Source organism: Cryptomeria japonica, chromosome 11 (assembly GCF_030272615.1).
Source record: "Cryptomeria japonica chromosome 11, Sugi_1.0, whole genome shotgun sequence".
Classification (NCBI taxonomy): domain Eukaryota; kingdom Viridiplantae; phylum Streptophyta; class Pinopsida; order Cupressales; family Cupressaceae; genus Cryptomeria; species Cryptomeria japonica.
The window spans coordinates 438,881,148-438,903,923 of NC_081415.1; the positions used below are offsets into that span (position 1 = coordinate 438,881,148).

Here is a 22,776-nt window from a genome sequence, read left to right on the forward strand (position 1 = left end):
GCAAGGGAAAATTTGTCAAGATTTTCCACTTCCTTACCACATAAATTGACATTTGATAATATATTGGTTTAAGTGGCAATCGGTAATGTTGACCCTAAGGATGTTCTTAGTAAAGTGGTGATTGATATTGTTGACCTTATATTAAATGTTAATTTTGGCCCAATAAAGTTATGGTTGATCATGATGTCCCTTAGTTTCCCTAGTTTTTGGTTATTGATTCTCTTTCAAATATATCCTCTTAAACCATTGATGATAGCTCGAGTATTGTTGGTGTCCAAGACAAAAATTAAAAACATTAAATATAAGTCCTTTCCTGTTAACACCAAGAAATATATAAGGTCCTCGTTGTTGGTTCTATAGATTGTAAGATTGTTGTAGAAAACCTCTTAAAGAGAAGGTAATGCAAAGGTCTAGCAGGTTAGCAACCAAGATGTCTACTTGTCCTACAAAGACTCCTAGGTTCAAGGTGGTTGTTTATTTCATAAAGAATTTGATGATCAAGAGGAAAATGACTATTTATTAAATTGGAATGAGGATCCTAATTGTAGACACCTCAAAATGTCTCATTAATCAATTGCTAATTTATCATCTTATTAGTTAAATAATTTTTTAATTATTTAATTAAGCTAATTTGTTCTTCTAAACTAATTTAATTGTCAATTTCAATCTTATTAATTATTCAATTTATATCTATTAATTAATTCATCATTAACCCCCTTCTCAAATATTAATTATTTAATTAGTTACGATCAATTCCCTTAATTAAATAATCTTTATTATTTAATTAATCCTATTTCTAATGATTAAAAAATTTCAGTTAGATTAATTCATTCATTCATTCATTCCTCCAAATCCCTAAATTCGAATTTCAACTAATTCTGTCTAATTTCATTTCTCCCAAATTCACATTTCCCCAAATCTGAATTTCAATGAATTTTAGTAAATCTCACGTACATTTCAGCATTCGAAAATCAAAATTCAAATTCAAATCAAAATGACAATGAATTTGAATTCAATCTCCTGCAGCACATGTCGAAAATCATAACTAATTCATCAAATCAGTTAACTAATCAGTTAATTCAGTTAACTCTTCAATCTCCCCTTTTCACTCCAAATCACCTTTTATGACTAATCAATCAATTCAATCTTCTCCTCAATCAATTCAGTCTTCTCCTCAATCAATCTAGTCAACTGGCTAATCAATTCAGTCATCTCCCTAATCTATTCAGTCCACTGATCAATCAAATGAGTTAACAAATCAATCTATCATGTTAACAGATCAATCAACTCACTTAACTAATCAATCAAAATCAGTTGAACTATCAATCATCACTTCAGTTCAATTTCTCCCCCCATCTCACTTGAAAATCTATAAAAGCAAGGCCTATTTCCCAATTTCAATCTAGAATCACAGAATTATAATCTTCAAAACAATTGTCTATCTCATGCAGGAAATCCCAGTGCAACACCTGAGAGCCGCCTACATACACAATTTGGAGAAGAGCAAGGGAAGCCTTGTTACATCAGTTGAGGGAGTTTAATTAGATTTTATTTGTATATTTGATTGATTTAGCATTATTTCATTGTCATTTAGGAGTATTTATAATTAGATTAGAGTTGTGATTCACTCTTATAATCTGATTATCATAATTATGATTGAATTTACCCCTAGAAACAATGGTGAACCCGATGTGAAATACTAACCTTCTGATCTCTTTTTCATGATTTGCAGATTCTGTACAGACAACAAAAAGTGCTACGCATTTGTATGTATATAAATTTGCATTTGTTCATACAACAGTTCGCAATTGTTCACACAAAAATTCACATTTGTCTAATATAATTCACATTTGCAAGGATAGTTCAAAATTTCAATTTGAAGTGTCATTCCCGCTTTTCATTCATTTGCGGTGCTAACCCATAAAAATAATTTAATTCTGAAAAATTTATTTTTTTATGCATAAGATGTGTTTAACCCTATGGAAGGAAGAGTGACCTTCAAAATTTCAAGTTCCAGAGAAAGAAAAGAACACAAAAGACAAAGAAGAGCACATTGACAGTGGATAAGAGCAGAAAAGAGGTTCCAAAATCTTGAAGAAGAGGCTGCCCTATCCCGATATTATCATATTGTGTAGAAATACCTGGACAGTTTCAATGTGTTAGATGATATTGAGATCATGACGAATATGATAATGGATCCATCTTATGTCATAATTGATTAATTCTATCTTTTGTCTTTTATTTATGTTTACTTAATTCGCATTTGTGCAAAAGGCAATTTGCATTTGCGCAGATGATAATTCACATTTGCGTAGATGGTAATTCGCATTAGTTCTGATCCTAATTTGCATTTGTCAGAGGCTAAAGAATATAATTGTTATGTCTTTTCTTGATTCTCTACTATCATAATGTTCTATTTTAATAGACTGTGAAGTCAATACTATAACCAAAGAGAAAATTAGGCTTGTGAGCCCACAATGTGCTAACATTTTCATGAGTTTTTGTAGGAATAGATGGACTTAGTTTAGCTAATACTTACTTTGGTGCTTTTTAAAAAGAACAAAACAAACCTGCTTTTATTTATCTCATCATTTCTTTGTTGGCTAAAATGAACACCATGCTTTTTTGGAGCAACATCTCCAAATAGTTTAGAAAATTTTGCAATGAAGGGATAAAAAGAACTCGTGTTTTTCATGTTTTCAAGGTGATAGGCATATGCTCTCCCCTTAACTGGGTGACCAAATAGCCAAACCCACCTTTTATGATTTCTATCAATTTTTGCAATAAGATAAAACCCTTAGCAGACCTGCCTCTCAAGTAGCCCATAAGGCCAAGTGAGAGGGAATGACCTAAGTGGCAACGACTAACGCCAAGTAATCCAAGCCGCTATAAATAAATGTGTTTGCAATGAAAATTGTAAGCAATGAGTGTTACATGTTGTCATAACGGTGTCATGCCTCCCTCAGTGCCTATATGGTATGAGAATATCTATAGAGCGTAACCTCTATAGACTGGGAGACCTCCTTAACGAAGTGGAAAATGCGGTTGATTATGACCACTCGAATGGAACCTTGAATATAATCTTTAGAAAATTAGAGACCAATTCAAGTTAGTAACTAGACACTTATAGTATCACAGTGCAAGGGTGGGGAAGAAATTTCCCCCAAGACACTCACCATATATCTCCTAGGATAACGAGCCAATTAAGGAGTGATCCTCTTTGGTTTAATTTCCAGACAAAGGCAAAAAATTGGCTCACCTTAGGGTGTGATAGGGTTGTTTGACCTGACAGAGTATCAAGATGTGGATTGTGGTATTATTCATGACCTTTTGACCTTAGTAGAGTCTTACTGTTGTATGATTGAATGACCAAAATTTATCAAAAACAAAATGGGGTCTTGAAAAAGATTCCAACATTCATATGGGTTTGAAAAAATCATTTGAACAGTGCTCTCTTTATGTCAGATTGGTTTTCTTGCTTTTTTGTTGTGTCTTTGCTACAAGATCAAACATTATCAAAAACAAAGTGGAATATCAACCAAGTTTTGTCAAAACCATCAACAAGAATCTCAAAATTCGAAGAAAACTCCAAGTATCCACAATCAACAAAATCAAACCAAAAATTGCCACATTCAGAGAAATGGATAATATATACCTTTTGTGATCTTAGGTCTGATGGTATGATGAAAGAACAAGGATCCGGCCAACTACTGAGAGGGGGGGTGAATTAGTAGATAGAGAAACTGATAAACTTCACCAATCTCAAAATCAATCTCTCAAAGTAAACTTAGAACTATCAATGCAATATCACTGTCAAGATAAAATTGTCAAGCTAAACCGGTTGACTATTACAACAGATTAAAATTAAGCAACTTGTAACTCACAAACATCCAAATACGTTTACTAACATAAGTAAAACTTCATTTCATATTGATGTTGGTTATCATGACTTATCAAAGTGGATTAAGTAGTTAAGCAAATCAACCATAGAAAACATAACCACAAAAACATTCACCACTTGACACAATATTTTGGCATGGAAACCTAAATGGGAAAAACCATGGTGAGATGAGACTCACAAGATAATTATTTGAACTCTTCTGAAATTCACCCTATTAGGAGCCAAGCCTGTTAAAGCTTTTACAAAAAATCCTGTTAAGAACAGATCCTGTTAGGGACCACCCGGTTAAGGGATTGGTTATAATGCCTTGTTAGAAGCAATACCTTGTGAGGAGTAACCTTTGTAAAGGATTTAGAATCCAAGCTAATGGATCACCTTGTTAGAGAATTTGAATAACACCAAGCTTGTTAGAGCTTACCTGGTTAGGGGATTTCAATCTGCTATAATTGTTAGAAAATGACAGGAGTTTACTGATTTGTTTGAATAGCAATACACTTGCTTGTTCAGATCCTTTTCATGCTCCTATCTGCCTTTACTCAAACTGCAGATGCATCATCCGGTTCAGCAACCACACACTCAGCTAAAACTTTGCCAACTCTGAAACTAAACAGCTCATTGACCTTATAAACAAATCAACTAGGTCAATAACACAACAAAAACCTAATTCACATAGAGATTACAAACAAGTCGGTTCAAGTATGACCGTTGGATTACATAACAATCTCTACACATCATTCAAGAAAGCCTCGTCTACTCCTTGATCACCGCTTCATCGAACTTAGTAACTCATCACGCGCTTTGCATTACATGCACAGTATACTTGCTCATTCCAAAAACAAAAACCGTTACCTCAACGCGCCAAATACACTTTTGAACTCTCTTCATACAATATGTATATGTGTCATAATCATTACCTCTCACCATCAGATCATAAACCAATATAACCAATTCACCAAACTTAATTGGCTAGGATTTATCAAAACAATAGGTAGGGTTTACCGGTTCAACTCTCCAATACTTAGCAATATCGGCTCACTCCACAAACTTACCTACCAGTTACAGTTTCCTTTCACTAGCTCTTCCTACCGGTTACAAAACAACATTACAACAACATCATTATCGGTTAATTGACATCAATGACAATATAACATTTCATTAATGCAATCTTCATGCAAATGCCAACAAGGTCCTAGGCATTTAGTCCATACATAGTCTCATTAGTGTCCTCATATTGCACAAGTCCTCACTTCACTAGAAATAGTTTCAACCTTTGTCAAAATTCCATCCATGTATTCATTGCATTATCATCATCTAAGTTCATCTTAGGACCCACTTTGGTCATGCATACAATAGGTTGCATTAGAATCCACATATACCATCTTAGTTTCAAGATTTACCCTTGCATAGTCTACATTTCGATTCATCACTCAATAGAAGTCTTAAGAGCATATCATTTGCATGGGTTTAAAAGGCGATGATGATTTCCCATTTGAACAACCCAATCTTGGGCCAAACCATGATCAATTAGAAATAATTGATGGTTTGGATAATCTTGCTTGGGAAGTGAGAATTGATCTTCCCCAATACGAGGAAGTCGAAGTTGTCATAGGTGATGAAATCCGAAAATCTATCCGCCTTGATATAAAACTTGAAAAAAAGGAATTAAGGAACAAAGAGAACAAGAAGAATTTTGACAATTTGTTGAAAAACTTATGGCAGATAGCCCAATTCCTCGTTAGAGTCATCATTAGAGTGTCATCATTTTTAGATCGCATACATAGTTAGTTCTCCCGTAAGTCTTGCATTCATCTTAGTCTACCATTTTCATTTTAGAGAGTCATAGTGAGTCATAGAGTCACGGTCACTTTGGAGCCACATTGATGCCATTAACAGGATCACAAAATGTTAAGATGGATCCAAACAATGACCCCTTGGTCAATCCCACTTGGAATAAGAATATATCCGCATATCAACAACCACAAGGTAGGAGACCTGCAACATTACCAACAAACACCAACAAAATGCCTTCCATAGATGAAATCCAACATAATGTGACACGAGAGGAATTGGAGGCAACCCAACAAGACCCAACACTTCTCATGGTTCTCAACGCACTCATCAATAATGAAAGAGATTGATATCTTGCACTTTTAGTTCAAAACAGGGCCAAGTTGCCTCCAGATGTGGATATTTCAGCAATTTTGTCGCCAGGAGTAGCATTGACCCAAAATGTAACTCAAGAACCTAGTGTTGTACAAACTCAAGAAGCAACAACCCACGACACAAATTCTTCAGTTCAATCAATGACTGCATCTTCAAACACTAGTGACACATCTCAAACTACACCGAGTGTTACATCTCAACCAATGTCAAGTATGTTGAATGCTTCGACCCAAGATGCAACAACAATGGCTTAGAATACCATTTCTAGAAGTATATCTCAAGGATTGTGGGAATGGGAGCCTTTGAGTCTTTGGCCTTATACGGTATAAAGCCTTTTGCCTTCTGAGAACTGGGAATCACAACTGTTTGTTTCATCGACTTCTCTATACTTGTTTTTGGTTGTTGTATAATAGGCTCTCTGGTAAATCGACGCTTGGAGCGAAGGTTATAATCGGACTGCACTTGCGACATCTTAGCTAATGATGTGGAAGCATCATTCATGAGGACAATTTCCTCTTCCTCCATCCATGAAAAGAGAGTGTGATCTGGAGTGATCTTGGCTTCTTTCTCTAAGGACATGCCTTGCATTTGAGCAGTAAGTGAAGCATTATCCATACCCGGAGAAGCGTAGACTCCAGCATCAGGGCTCATTCCTTGACTCCTTTTCTCAGCCACTTTTTGTTGCAAGTTTCCTCTTGGATAATTCCGTGGCATATGAACGTCATTGAAAGGGAAGCACCACGAATTGGTGTCATCAACAAAGTTGTTTTGGCCCATAACCAATTCTTTGATGTTATTGGGAGGTAAAGTTTGCAAAGGTGTAGGCACAGGCACAAGTTGGTTGTCCGACTAACTCTGATTAGCCTTCGCACTTCCTTAATATTGGTTTTGCTAGTAAGGGGGTCTCGTGCTTTAGTAATTTTGAAAAGGGGGGTGAACAGACACTGCTCGTTGCCTCTTCAGGTTGATAATTTCATTTGAAAAGGTTCTAAGCAGGTTTTTTATATTGTTAACCTCTACAGCTAGAGCAGAGGGAGCTGAAATGCAGGCTTGCTAAGCATTGGGATAAACATACATAGATTGAGGGGAGGATGTGCTCGAAGGAGATGGCTCGGGCATTTGGCTCATTAAGTCAGGAAAGAATGGCATTGGTGGTCTTGGTGGGAGATTCCCTGCATCAATTAAGTTGTTCTCCACCCAAACAACTAGCTCATAAGATTCTGGAAGAGTGCTACCTCCCAAAGACTATATCGTTACAAATATATTTGAATTAAAATCTTTCAGATAGAATACGAAAGCCATATCCACAAGGGGATGAGAAGACATAGGTATTCTTTGCCAAGTCTTCTGGAATCTGGTATTGAAATCGGTTACAGCCTCCTGTGGAGCCCTTCTTATCGTTATCATCTACTACATAAGAGAACATTTGTCTCCCTTTCTTGTAAACCGCTCAAAGAAAAGATCTCCCAGCTGGTCCCAACTTCCTATTGAATTCAGCGTGAGAGATCTATACCAATCTTGGGATTTTCCCTTGAAAGAAAATTTCAATTCTACATTTTATTGTGTGATATTGTGTACAATGCACACATCGACCACATCCTGTAAATGCTCTTTCGGGGTCTTAGAACCATCTTCGGTGAATTTTGGCAGTGCTTTTAATGCGGATGTAGGGATAGAATCCCATTGAGTAGGAGGGATAGCTGGGATAAGAGGGTTCCCCCTATTCCAAGTGACGAAATTTCTCAGAGGTTGGACTACCATCGGTACATGGTTTTCTTAGACAGGGATTTGCACTCCAACTCCTGATACTGCTTGGACCGCAACAAGGGATGGTAACAATAAACTTGGATTTGTTGTGGTTTGGCTCATAGTAACTAGTCTATGGCTCATACACCTTCTTTGAACAAAATAAGCAAAAATGGTCCCACCGGGCGTGCTAGAAAAAGAATTGTTGATCAATAAAATTTATTCTATGAAAACAACCTTATGGGAAACTCAGTGATGGGGGACCTACGCGTGTTCACTGAGTGACCTTCAGGATTTTAGAAGTTGACTCTTCATATATGGGGGAAGAAAAGGGGAAGGAGGAAAACTTAAAACAAAGCTACTCTATAGCAATGCGCTGAAATGATTTTAGTACTTTATAAGCACAAAGAAACTTCACATACGTACAACTCTAAGGCCCATTCAACAATCTATATGCCCAGAAACTCAAGATTGAAATATAAACAACAACCCACTTAACATAATGCAACAAATGTCATTCATCTATCAGATAACAAGTTCAAGAGACAATTTAATTTGTAGAGTCTTACAACATATATTCCAGAAGTTATACGGTCACAAAATGCACAAAAAAATATTCATGCACACTAAAAATAGTGAGCAAAAAGGCCACAGGCACAATTTGATTATCACAATTTCAGGAGTACAATTGTAAGTTAAAGGCGTAATTCACATAACAATTGTCTATATTTCTCCTCCAAAATCTGAACCCCAACAAAAGAAAAAATAAACACTTATATAATCTAGAACCAACGGCCTGGCAGAGAAAACAAAGAGAGAGAAAATAACCACATGCATCGTTGGCAGTATCATTAGTAAGTGTGAAACAACCTGATGAGAAGCTGGTAAAACAACTTCGACCTTTAGCATATAACCGCCACCAAATCTTTTGACGACGGGATCAAAATGGAAGAACCCGTGACCGTTGTTGAATTGTATGTTGTTGGACTATATTTTATTGGTGACAAACGCCCCATTATCTCAAAACGCATGCCAAATTCGCTTGGTGGTTGCTGCAAACAAAACATGGCAGCGGAAAGGAATGGCTTGGGAACTTAACAAAACTACACAAGGCACCTCCCGAGGAACCGCCACGTGGCACAAGATGAAAACACTTTTTAAAATATGGACCCACCAAAAGAGAGCGAAAAGGCAACCTTTCACGCGTCAACCTCTCGCGACTTCGTGGCTAAGGGAAAAGAGAAGCTCGAACAACGCAAGTCGTGCCGCTAGGTGGAAGATGTGAGGATGCAGAACTTAAAACTTAGGCCGAGATAAAATAAAAACCAACACCCCGAAAGGGCATGGTGGATGAAAGTATACAATATCTTTATGTCTTGGTTCTTTATACCCTGATGTGTATAGCTTCATTGTTACAAAATAAGGCTCATTGATGAAAATATGTTGCACTATGAATAAAGACAAGAGGATCATTAATCATCAATCATCTATCATATCATTTAATTTCCCATCATGCTGATTGTATCAATCAAGATCATCATTTTTCATGGATTGACTTAATTTTTCTTTCTCATCATTTCATCATTTAACATTATCTCTCTCTCATCAATTCTTTCAATCCTACTAACATTTCTTCTATTTTAATTGAGTCAAAAGGATAAAACAAGACATTTGAAACATTAATTCCATTCATCTAACTAATTCATTTAGTTAATTTATTTAATAACAGTTAGTTCGTTCATTCATTTAATTGCATTACCATATTAAGTTTCATTATCATATTAGTTGCATTCCATTTAAGTGTGTTATCATTTTAACCACTTCTATAGTTACATTACATATAATCGCATAACATTGCATTCATTTTCAAATCATACATCATATAAACATCATATAAGATCCTCACATAGAATCATGCATCACATAGAAAGCACAATAATATAGACTGCATAATAGAAACATGCCTCATCAACTGAACACAAGCATATATATCACCGCCAAAACTGCATATCATATATAACTCAAAAATGATAATGTGTCACCATGTACAACAAAGGCCCAATAGCTCAAGTAAAATCATCAATAGTGTCATCCGACACTACCTCTATCACCAGGAGGATCCTACCTATTGGATCCTACTCCAGGATATCTTGACGATGCCTGAGGTGGACCCATAACACACCCATTGCTGGTCCTCTATGATGTAGACCTGTTAGAGCCCGATTGACCTCTGAACTCACTAAAACTAGGAGCCCTCTATCCCTCAAGAACTACACCAAGATAGAGTTGTCTATAGTATAATGCCTCGTGAGAAGCATAGTAAAGTCTATCAAAATGTGTCTGTATATTTGTGCCCAAAGCAAACTATTGATCATATGCATCTTGAACTAGTTGTGCACATCAGCATGCATCATCTCTCTCAGCTCTGGCCTGATCCCTTTTGGCAACAATCTGATCCCTCTCTCTTTCTAAGGCAGCATAATCCCTAAGAAATAACTCCCTCATCACTCTTTCGTTGCCTTAACCTCGCAACCTCATCCTCTAAACTCCGAATCCGCGCTCTAAAGACCTGTGAATCATCGTCATCATCATCCTCTCCCTGTGCACCTGCCTCTGCAATAGGAGCATCCTCTAGCTTAGGCATGTCACTATCATGAGAGCTCTTCTCCTCATCTCCCTTGCTGCTAGATGATCCAGTGGATGAACCATCATCCTCGTTGCCATACTCGGTGTCTCCACCGATGTCTACATCCTCGTCCTCCTCCTCACCTATTGCAGTAATGGCTGCAACCTATCCACCTCCTCCATCCCTTCCTCCTCCCCTATCTCATCCTCCTCTCCCCCTCCCTCCTCGCAGTCTCTGGTGTCGAATCTGCTATTGTGAGATAGGAACGGTAGGATCTATCAAAGGAATAGGTTTGCGTGGCAACCACCAACCATCATACTGAGGTGTAGTCCCTGGATTCGTCGACCCAACTCCCTAACCCCACTGCATAGGAAGAAGTGCATCGAACTCAGAAATCGCAATGTGTGGCTGAACACATGTTCCCCAATCCCCAACCTCTCGACATATCCGAGCAAAATAGGTTGTCACATCAAGAATGCCCTGTATCTCCCCAAACTATTAGAGTACACGACCTAGAAGATGAATATCAATGATCCTAAAGCGACCAACTTCGCAACTAATCAAATATATTTGTTGTCAGCAATAAGGTAAGTGTTTTGCATCATCGCCCTAGCCGGGTAACCAAGGTAAGGCCTCCAAGTAAAGTACTGCAAGATATCAAACTGGTGCAAGTCCAATATAGGGTGTTCTCTACACCCCTGTGCCTAGTCCCTGTTGTATGTTTGTATGTCTATGGATGCTCGTCTTGAAGCTCTATATGCATAGTCGGTCAAACAATAGCAATATGCTCCCATATCCAAACCTGGAGCATTGTCACCCCACATTTGATATATCCCTATCTAAGATACACAATGTCGTGCATTTGGTGATACAAAGTGGCAAGTAGACAAGGACCCCATGCGAACACCTGTCTATGCACAACCATGTCATGTATGACTCTGCCCCAACAAACTGGGAACCCATGTGTCCTCCTATAAGGAATCAATATACCTGCTACTATACTGCATAACACGATGGTAAGGTCATCATAATCCATTGCCTCCCAAGGAATCTCATATCGACCTCTGATCTAGAGCTCCTCCTCTGTACACTCAAGAAGCTCACACATATCGGATATACCAACTCGATGATCATATATAACCCCCGCACCATGAATGGGAATGTGCAAGATGCGCCATACATCCTCCAAAGTGATCGACACCTCTCTAGTAGGTAAATGGAAAGAACATGTCTCTGAATGTCAGCGCTCAACTAACGTTGTGATCATGACCTTGTTGGCTGTAACCTCGAGCAAGTGTAATACATGATACAAACCAACCTGTCGAACCAAGGCAACATCCTCAACACTCAACTTGGATCGAAGATCGAAACCATCGGGCCTTGTTTGTCTACATACTAATACACTCAAATTCTCCTACACATGAAAACACAACGAAGTCAAACAAGTATTCGCATGACAAAAAATCAAACATACATGTTATAAAATCAAAGTTTACAACAAATACGAATTAATTGTTACAAATGTGCACAAAAATAAAAAATTGCAAACCATTAAAGACAATTGTGCATCAGTAGTAACATACGCACATCAACATGAATAAATGTGCATTAACATGAACAAATTCAAATTCATAAGGACAAATGCGAACAAAAACAATGAATGCGTAGCTGAAAAAGAAAATGCAAATCAATAAAGACAATTGCGCATTTACCGATATACAAATGCGAATTACTTAATTTTTGGACATTTGAACAAAATCTAGAAAATCTAGCACAAATAGGCAAAAACGAGAATGTTTTTTGGAATAAGTGCAATCGTGCTCGGAAGCCGGCCATGATGCTCACAAAGTCATAGGAAAGCTCAAAAATCAGAAGGAAATCCAAGAACTAAAAAGAATGCAAATGAGCAAATGAAAGGTCAGAAGCACTATTTATAGCTCAAAATTAGGGTTTTTACCACTCCAATGGTTGTGGTCCCCTTGAACTTTAACGCACTTGTAGACAGATCAAATGAAGTCGAAATTGCGTGAAACTTGAAACAATTTCTCACTAGCACTATATCGAAAAAACTGTCTCAATTCCATAATTTTTTGACCACTTTTCTCGAGGGGGCATATTTACACCTAAAGCGTCACAGGGGTATACTGGGGCAAAAAAAAAATCGCTTTCTTTGAAACAACGTCGTTTCGAAACTGTATCAAATAGGAGCAAATGTAGACACCTTAAAATGTCTCATTAATCATGTGCTAATTTATCATCTTATTAGTTAAATAATTATTTAATTAAGCTAATTTGTTCTTCTAAACTAATTTAATCATCAGTTTCAATCTTATTAATTGTTCAATTTCTATCTATTAATTAATTCATCATTAACCCCTTAAATAATCTTTATTATTTAATTAATCCTATTTCTAATGATTAAATAATTTCATTTAAATTATTTAATTCATTCATTCATTCCTCCAAATCCCCAAATTTGAATTTCAATTAATTCCGTCTAATTTCATTTCTCCCAAATTCACATTTCACCAAATCTGAATTTCAATTAATTTTAGTAAATCTCATATGCATTTCACCATTCAAAAATCAAAATGAAAATGAATTTCAATTCAATCTCCTACAACACATGTTGAAAATCATAATTGATTTATCAAATCAATTAACTAATCAGTTAACTCTTCAATCTCCCTTTTTCACTCCAAATCACCTTTTCTGACTAATCAATCAATTCAGTCTTCTCCTCAATCAATCTAGTCAACTGGCTAATCAATTCAGTTATCTCCCTAATCTATTCAGTCCACTGATCAATCAAATGAGTTAACAAATCAATCTATCATGTTAATAGATCAATCAACTCACTTAACTGATCAATCAAAATCAGTTGAACTATCAATCAACACTTCAGTTCAATTTCTCCCCCCATCTCACCTGAAAATATATAAAAGCAAGGGCTATTTCCCAATTTCAATCTAGAATCACAGAATTATAATCTTCAAAACAATTCGAAGAAGAGCAATGGAAGCCTTGTTACATCAATTGAGGGAGTTTAATTAGATTTCATTTTGATATTCAATTGATTTAGCATTATTTCATTGTCATTAAGGAGTATTTATAATTAGATTAGAGTTGTGATTCACTCTTATAATCTGATTATCTTAATTATGACTGAATTTACCCCTAGAAACACTAATCACTCTCTAGAATCTAATGATGAGGAATATGTTCCCTCTCCAATGACTTTAGTCTCAACTATTTTTTAAAAATGAATTCTCCTCATGACCAACTCTTTTGACCTATGGCATGATTTAGAGGCTGGCAAAGAAGTAACTATCAGTTTGATGATGATTTGGTGACCAAGAATGTTGTCAAGGGTAAATGAAATCATGATGATAATATAACTATCCATATGCTTCTTTGTTCTCGTAGCATTGACTCTATCAAGTCTTTGCAATAAAGGATGGACACCTAAAGAGTTAATAATGTGTTAATTTTTAATCTTAAGGCAATGTGGAGGTCAATTGACTCTCTACACCTCCTCTAGAATGTTGTGTGAGAGTTCTATAAGAGAATTTTAGAGGTTACTCTTGAGGGTCTTGTTATGAAGGCCAAAAGTAAAGACTTTAAGTTGGACTTTTTGTGTTCTCGTTTGATGAATGGGAGAATGTGTCTCTCCCAAAAGATATTATGTAATTGGTGGTTTTTCTATTATTTGATCATTATTTTGTGCTAGCTTTTTCTACCCTACTAATAGTTTTGGTATTTTTTCTAGTTTTACTATTTGTAGCCTTTGAGCTTGCTTTGTAATAGGGTTGGGACTTTGGTTTCCCATTATATTATATAAAAAATATGTATTTAGTGGTCGAGTCCCTCAAGGTCTACTAAAGCCTCCTTCTAGATAATCTTTATCTTAACATTTTGGATTGAAATCCCCCCTTTATATTAATAACCACCAATTCAATATGTTTTATTCAAAATGAACCAACTTCTTTCTAAATGTTGAATCCTGCCAAAAAATTTAAAACATTAAATGCCATAACGAAATCTACAAATCATATATGATATGTTAGAGATAAATAAAACCGACATAAAAAACCCACCTCTACCATGCAATATGCTCAATAATAACAAACAACAAATGCAATTTGTCATGTTTATTTAAAAAACAATGAATCAATATCTTTTTAAACATTGAGAAAAATTATAGTCTTTGTGAGTGGCAATACATAGGAGGAAGAAAGATAGGAATGCCAATTTTAAAGGGTTCAAAATGTGGTGCTAGAAAAATGAAAACAACATAAATTTTAAAAACTAATGAAGTGTCTACATGTGCACATCTTTTTAAAACAAAAATGTAGACATCGGTCAAGAGTTTTACAACCTAATAAGAGATTGCAAATCATTTTTCAAGCTCGTTTTTTAATAGGAAACATGAATCCTATTCATAGTGATTCATGATGGAGGTGGATGTGTTGAGACATGGACCAGCTAGGACTTGAACCTAGGACCTTCCATACGTTGGTGGAGTGCTCTACCATTGAGCTACTGATCCCTCTTGGACCAATCCATCTTTGGTCTGAGTGTGGCTTATTTTCAACACCAATGCCCCCCCTTAAGCCACACCTCTCGTGTGCTTGGGGCTCCTAGCCTAGACCAGGCTTTGATACCATGGTGAGACATGAACCAACTAGGACTGGAACCTAGGACCTTCCATACACTGCTGGAGTGCTCTACCATTGAGCTACTGACCCCTCTTGGACCAGTCCATCATCGATTCGGGTGTGGCTTATTTTCAACACCAACATGATGAATGGTACATCTAGGATCCATAATTTAAAATGAATTGAAAAATATAACAAGTTGCTAGAAAATAGATGAAAAAAAATTGAGTCAGCTAAATATAATGGAGCCAGTAGTATGCAAGAATAATAAATGCGAATAAACACATTGTTTACAAACTCAAGGTGTTGTTGAGCCATCACATTATCCTTAATACTAAAGAGAAGATGAACAATTGACTTTCCCATCTTAAGAGAAAACCCAACGCTATAAAACTGGTAGATATTATGTCCCAATCTTATAAGTACAAATTACGTGCATTTATTTCCCGTAAAAACTATTAATTCATAACAAAAAAAATTAAGAGAGTGAACGAGCATTACTTTGTCCATCTTTCTTCAGTACCCACCCAGACCCATGGCAAATGGGCGCATCTATTTTGGCTCCAAAACGGCAGTACGGATTGACTAACACTCGTGTTAGTTGCACATTTTACACCGTCGATTTTGCAATAAACGACTGTGATTGACTAACCTGTCGCTAACACACTATACGAAAGGTCTGTTTTGGAACCAGAATAGCTTCAACCATGACAAATCAAAGATATTTGTCCCACGACTCTAATGCTGCACCCACCAAAATCCATCAGTGACAATCGTAATAAAAGCATTGAAATAAAATAAAAAACGAAGAGAAAGATCGAACTAACCTGTGGTGGACAATGTCCAGTTGCTGTCCTGGCTAATGGCCCAAAAGAAGTATCCCAAAAGGCCCCTTTTCTTGGCGAATTTAACCTTGGCAGCCACACAGTCCGGGTTATCATAACCCACCCATAACTCTCCCGCGTAGCTGTAAGCTGACACGCTTTCCGTATCGAACACCTCAGTCGCATGCTTCTCCCGTACGAAATCTGTGATCTCAGAGTAAAACATAATACCACTTTCGTCGCTGGTACTTTGCTTGGGACCAGCCGCCACAGCAGGAGCTCCTATGCCCGTCTGGTTTTGCGACTTGAGCACCCAAGATTTCCCGTAAAGCGGCATACCCATAACAAGTTTCTCCGGTGGTAATCCAGACTCAATCCAAGATGTAATTCCATAGCTGCTCGAAATGTTGGAGCTATGATCATAAAGCACTGCGTGGGCTCCCGTGGCAGATGTGTCCCACGAGCCCTTATAGTCATAGCACATCACATTCACCCAGTCCAGGTTTTTGGCAATGGAGGCCGTCGGGTAGCTTCTGTGTTCACCGTATATGACGAAGGTGTGCGCATAGTACACGGCTGCGGTCAGGAGAAGCGGAGGGCGGCCCGACGATCTGCTCTCTAAATTTATGGCGTGTCTCCATTCTGAGAACAAATTGCCCAAATTCTCCATTTCCGTAGTGTTGGTGGGAAATTCCCAATCGAGGTCGAGGCCGTGGAAGGCGTGGCGTCTGGCGAGGGCGATGGCTGATTTTATGAAGACCGCACGGTGGATCGGATTGGTGGTCATGAGAGCCAAGGCAAGGGCGTTGGAGCCCCCGCCGTTGATGGAGATGAGCGTCTTCACGCACGGGTTTTTCTTCTGCACTGTTGCGGTGAAATCGGCCATCATTTTCTCTCCTTCCAGCTTGAATGTGTGGTTGTTCATTTGTGCAAAGCCGTAGAGGATGTGTGAGTAGAGAGGTGCGTTGATGGAGGCGGGCGGCATGAGTGAGATCTTGATAGACGGCCAATACGCTGCCTTAACACTTGATGAAACGCAATCTTTCCCTTCACCAGCCTCTGCTGAACAGAAGAATAAACATAGTGCCCAAAATACAATTCGGGTGTTCTTCATGATGGAGTTGGACAACAATTGCCGGGGATGAATCGTAAGATATGCACAGCTGAAGTGATTTAGTTTAGTGCAAAGTACGAGTCAACCCAATAATGGTGGGTTCTGTCTTTGACCGCGCCGCGCCGCCATCATCAGCATTGCAGAAATTTGGTTTGACTGCCCCATATATGCATGCCTAACCTTGACTGGTCCAAAAAGATGATTTTTTCTTTACCAAATATGGAGATATTCATTTTTGTAGCTTCCAATGTGTTGACAGTAAACAGTCGCCACACTGTTTGTGCCCGTGAAGGTTCGAAATATTGGTTCTTTTTATTCAATTTTTATTAAATTATTAAATAAGATTATTCATCTTTTTAGGTTAAAAGCCAAGGACTGAGAGGTAGGTTTGTCATACCAGTCCCTCATCTAAGGTAGAGTTGATAGGTGATAATTGATGTGAAAACATAACTTCAAATCAATGGAAAAAGTGAGTGCATAGAAAATGAAGTGGCTATCAACATCTTGTGAAAAGAAAAGGAGGCATCTATTTGAAAAACATTAAAAATAAAAAGTTAGAATTTTTATTGGGTAAAGTGTTAGAGTGCAAAAGTTATAGAGAAAAATCTAAAGTAGCAGTTTATGATATATTTTGAAAAAGTTTAAAAGTTATAGGTAATAATAATATATTTAAAATATTACTAGTATATTTATTTTTAGAAGAATATCAGTAAAGCGAAAGATATCATATATTTTTATTATTTCATTTAAAATAATTATATTATTATGTTGTAATTAATATTAAACTATTAATATATTATTATATTGTAATCAATATTAAATTATTATTAAGATATTATTATATTTTTTATTTTTTTATTTTTTCTTAAACTCTCACCAATGCAAAAATTCTATTAAGATTTATTATTATTATATTAACATATCTTTATATTATTATTATAATATTAGATTGACATGATTACGAAGTTAACTATTTGTATAATGGAGATAGACATAATTGATTAATCAATTAAACTCAAAGTGAGTCGTAGTTGAAAGGAAATAATAAACACAAACATGTCAAATTAAATGCTTCTATTTTTTATTAAAGACATTTGTGCATCCATTATGTGAGCGAAATACACCTTCGACAAAATTAAATATGGATTGTTATAGTTATTTAATTTTAATAGAAATTAATATTTTTTATGAAATATAAAAAAATATGATAAATTTATTTAATTAAATTAAGTGGTATGATGTTAAATCTCTTTTTTTTTTACTTTTTTTTTTATCAAAGTTATTAATTTGAACTATAGGTTGAGCAACGTTTGCTACTATGCATGTTGGGGTGGTTGTGACAACTGGACTTGGATTATTTTGGAAGGATGTTGGTGCAGATGACGTCTCACCTTTGGATTTCCCTTTGTCAACCCTTGTCTTTCTATGTTGAGAAAGCTCAAGGAACACTCCCTTCTCAGGTTTAGATCAAAGGACCCTCATCTATCACTCGGGTGAGAAAGACGTGATATTTTCTAGCTTTATGTGTGATAGACCCTCCTTCTAACACCAATTTTGTTGACTACGATGTTAGCACGGACAACGATATGAGATCTAAAGATGGATATCCTCTATTGAAAAGTGATAAAAAATCACTTCGAGGATACAAAAGGCTAGGTCATAGCCATGCAAGGCAGATTAGTGGGGAACATGTATGAATTGTATTCAAGGTGGTCACTGGTTTTTGACACTTCAAGATGGAAACTATGCAAAATTCTTCAACTATCTTCTCAACAATCAAGATAATCTCTTTTTGGGATCTTTTCTGGTTTAAATATGCATAACAAATTAATAACAACATAACGACAAACATACTCTAGCAATATTTTCTACTTATAAGTATGAAATAAATTATAAAAGATGAGAAGTTTCAAAAAATAAAAGGAAATAACAGGAAATTAAAGCTACCAAGCAATTTTTAATTGTATGATCATTCAATCCATGTAATGATTAGACCAAGTCAAATAAATCACACTACACAAATTAGATTAACACAATTCATGATAACATGATGCAATCATCTGAGGAATAGATTTAAATAATAATTGTATGTGGGAAAAGCGGGTCTATAGAACTCAATATGTGAAAATATTCCAAAAGACTTATCCACACACACACACAGAGGACTTCTTGGTGCAAGTTATGGAGTTATGAAGCATAACTTAGCTTCCCAAGGTTGGTCCCATGGTTCTCTATCTTACACGGTCCCTCAAACCAATGTTTATGCTCTCAGATCACTGAGCAAAATGGTTTAGGGATGGCAAATGCAAGAACGAGGGATGATTTTTGTTGGTTTTAATATGAGATGCATCCTAAGCTATGCATGATTCTAGAAATGCAATAAACTGGATTATAAGATGACAAGATTAGTATAAATACTATCCTAGCAGACTATATTAGTCTATGATTGAGCTAAATGATAAAGAAAGTATTCTAAACAGGCATATTTAGACTAATTTCTATCTAAAAGAGAGGCTAAATGATGAGCATAAAAATGATATATGAAAGCTTGAATGTATCTGAGCATAAGTATGATACTACAAACTTGGATGATCTTAAAATGGAGGAATGAGAGCTCTATTTATAGCAAAAACAGGGCAATGGATGGTCAGGATTGAAAGAGTTGATCAAGGGTTGAGTTTGAAAGTTGGGAATCCATGTTTGCAATTTGCACCAATGAAATGGTGACATGTGTCAACATAGGGTTGGGTTGAGAGAAGGGGTTGGAGGCATTAAATGCCTGAGAAGATCTTATGGTTATCTAGAGGGTAAGGGTCAAGCCTAAGTTAAGATTACCCATTGGATTAAGAGTTAATCCAAGGATAAACTCTTGTGCAAATGATTAAGGGATAATCATGGTCAAAGCATTAAAGGCTTGATGAGACCCTTGGGTTGGATGAAGGTTAAGTTAGGCAAAAAGTCTCTAACCATGTAAGAGGGTTGAATTAACCATTAATGGTTTGGGAGACTTTGGGGATATTAAGTGGTTGAAGATTTGAAGCCTTTAATGGTTATCAAAGACTTTAAGGTTTTGAGAAGTGACTTCCCTTTGCTTAGGGATGTGACAAAGTTTAGAAGAGGGGTTAGGCTAATTAGAAACGATTAGAAGAGTCTAGAAGAAATTAGGAAGGGGTTTAGGAAGCAAGTGGGAGATGTAGAAAAATGCAAGTGGATGGAGGGATAATAGGATTTAATTGAAATAAAGTTAATTTAATTCAATTTGGTTGCAATTTGGGGAAAATAAATAAATTAGATTTATTCAATTTAGGACAACTATTTAATTAAATTTGAATTTAATTAAAAGTGGATAGGGGGGATTTAATTGAATAAAATGATTTATTCATTAAATGGTAAAAAGAAGTCTAGTGAATTTAATTTAAATAAATTGAGTAATTTATTTAATTAAATAGAGGAATGTGGGTAATTTAATTTAAATTGGATTTAATTAAATAGAGAAATGAACATAAAATATTCATTTAGGAATATGGTCATTTTTATACGTCTACATTTTGCCCCTCTTTGAAGTGATGTGTGTGCACATGTTATTTCAAAGAAAATGATACGTTATCGTGATTTATGATCAAATGCCATTTTTGTGTCGCTCTTTTGATTTGCAAGTCATGCCCCAGATTTGATTTGATGCATGATGCCCCAGATTTGATATTTGATGGTGATGCCCCCTCGGGAGATGAATCAATATTTTGAAAATTTTGATTTAATTTGATGAGTTGTGTGTGCTGTGTATGATTTTGTCTATGTGAAATGTGTGTAAATTGATTCATCTCCCGATAATGTACATTGTGTATGGTATAGGGGAGACCGTGACCATATTACATGTCTGTTTGGCTAACCCTAATTTCATTTTCCTCCTATAAAAGGGGAAAAGAGCTTTGATTTGATTCATTTGTGCCTTGTTGACTTTAGAGAAAGAGAATTTGGTCTGAAGTCAAAATGCCTATTCCGTATTCCAGACATCATTTCGAGCGCGTTCGGAGGTATCGGAGACCTGCAAAGTATGGACCACCAGTAAGTCAACACTTTTGACCCTCTTTTGATTTTTGATTTGGTCATTTTTGGTCATTTTTTGATTTTTAAAAGTCAATTTTAGCGTTTTAGCACGTCAAAGTCATAGATTAGCGCATACGAAATTTTAGGTAGCGCATCAAGTCTATTTTTAGGGCTGCGTCCGAAACAAAATAGGGTAGCGTATAGAAAGTCTAGGTTAGCGCAGAGACTTAAAATAGTGCATGGCGAATGTCGAGTAGCGCGTTAGGTCAGCAGGGTAGCGCGTAGGGTAGACCTAGCGTATAGGGGCCACAGGGGTTTGCAGGGGTAAGGGGTTTTAGTGCGTAGGGTAAACCTAGCGCATAGGGTCAAACAGGTAGTGCCAGCGAGATATAGATTAGCGCATGGGTAGGGTTTAGCGCATAGTGTAGGTTAGGTGGTGCATGGGGGGAAAGATTTAGCACGTAGAGTCAGTCTAGCGCATAGGGTGAATAGATTAGTGCGTAGGAAAAATAGCTTAGTGCGTGGGTGAATTTTAGCGCATCGAGAATCTGTTTTAGCACATCTGGAAAAATTTGGCAAGATGAGGTGATTTGTGAATTTGTTGTGTCGTGTTGTCATGATTTTTATGGATTTGTCCAATATGAGTGTCGATATAACTTGTTTTAATTTGCGATATTTCAAGTTATGTATAGATATCAATGTGTTGTGTTGTTCAAAATATGATGTGTTTTTGCACTTTGTTTCAAGTTCAATGTGTGAAGCCTGATTTGTGTTACAAGCTGATATAGGTTGGAAACTTGAGTTGTTTTACAAGCTGATATGGGTGGGAAACCTGAGTTGTTTTACAAGTTTGTGTGATTTGGAGACTTGAGTTGTGTTACAAGTTTTGATATGGTTTTTGAGAACTTGAGTTGTGTTACAAGTTGATATGAAATGATAGGATTTTGAACTTGATGTAGATGAGCAAATTGTTTCATGTTGTTGATGTGAGGTTGATTTTGATATCTTTGTTTTGATGTGGAAACTGATATTGGATTTGTTTTGCTTGTTGACAGGAGCGGTTGGGTGTGGTGCAGTCGCGGGAGAGATTTTCGAGACTGTGGACATTGATACCGCGGTTGACCCAGGCCGACCTCGATATCATTGAGAGATGCGGTTTGACGTCCCTTTTGGATATGCCTCGGTTCACTGTGAACCGGGGGCTACTGACAGCACTTGCAGAGAGGTGGCACAGTGACACGAACACCTTTCATTTTGCTACTGGAGAGATGACAGTCACACCAGAGGACTGTTACAGGATCCTGTGCATTCCCGTAATAGGTGCACTACTACCATATGAGCAGTCAGAGGAGGGTGGTACAAAGGCACTGCGCCGCATCTTTCATGATGAGACAACCTGTGGTTATGAGATCCCGTGGTAGGAGTTTTTAGACCTGGATTACGCACCACTGCCATCCGTACTAGTAGGGTTTATTGGTGGATTCCTTTGTCCTGATCGCAGGTCAAAGGGATTCTCTATGGGATGGGGGTTGGTATTAGAGGAGATGGTGACACAGGGCCGAAGGTTTTCATGGGGATCAGCTATGCTGGCCCATCTGTACAGGGGCTTACATGAGGTGGTATACCTCGGTTACGATAATTTGTCAGCTGGCGTGACATTGTTACAGGTATGGTGCTGGGAGCACATTCCAACTGCG

General features: G+C 36.8%; 1 protein-coding gene and 1 non-coding gene across 2 annotated transcripts; both read right to left on the minus strand.

Annotated features, from left to right (window-relative positions):
- Window positions 1-14,913: 14,913 nt before the first annotated feature.
- TRNAV-AAC (transfer RNA valine (anticodon AAC)) lies at window positions 14,914-14,985 on the minus strand. The gene has a single exon. It is a non-coding gene; the product is annotated as a tRNA-Val (tRNA).
- A 333-nt stretch (window positions 14,986-15,318) lies between these two features.
- Window positions 15,319-17,320, minus strand: LOC131077738 (class V chitinase CHIT5b). Its single transcript, XM_058015288.2, has 2 exons — window positions 15,922-17,320; window positions 15,319-15,838 (listed from the first exon to the last, which is right to left on the minus strand). The coding sequence occupies exons 1-2, from the start codon at window positions 17,030-17,032 to the stop codon at window positions 15,810-15,812; spliced, it is 1,140 nt and encodes a 379-aa protein (XP_057871271.1). The 5' UTR covers window positions 17,033-17,320; the 3' UTR covers window positions 15,319-15,809.
- Between the last annotated feature and the right edge of the window lie 5,456 nt (window positions 17,321-22,776).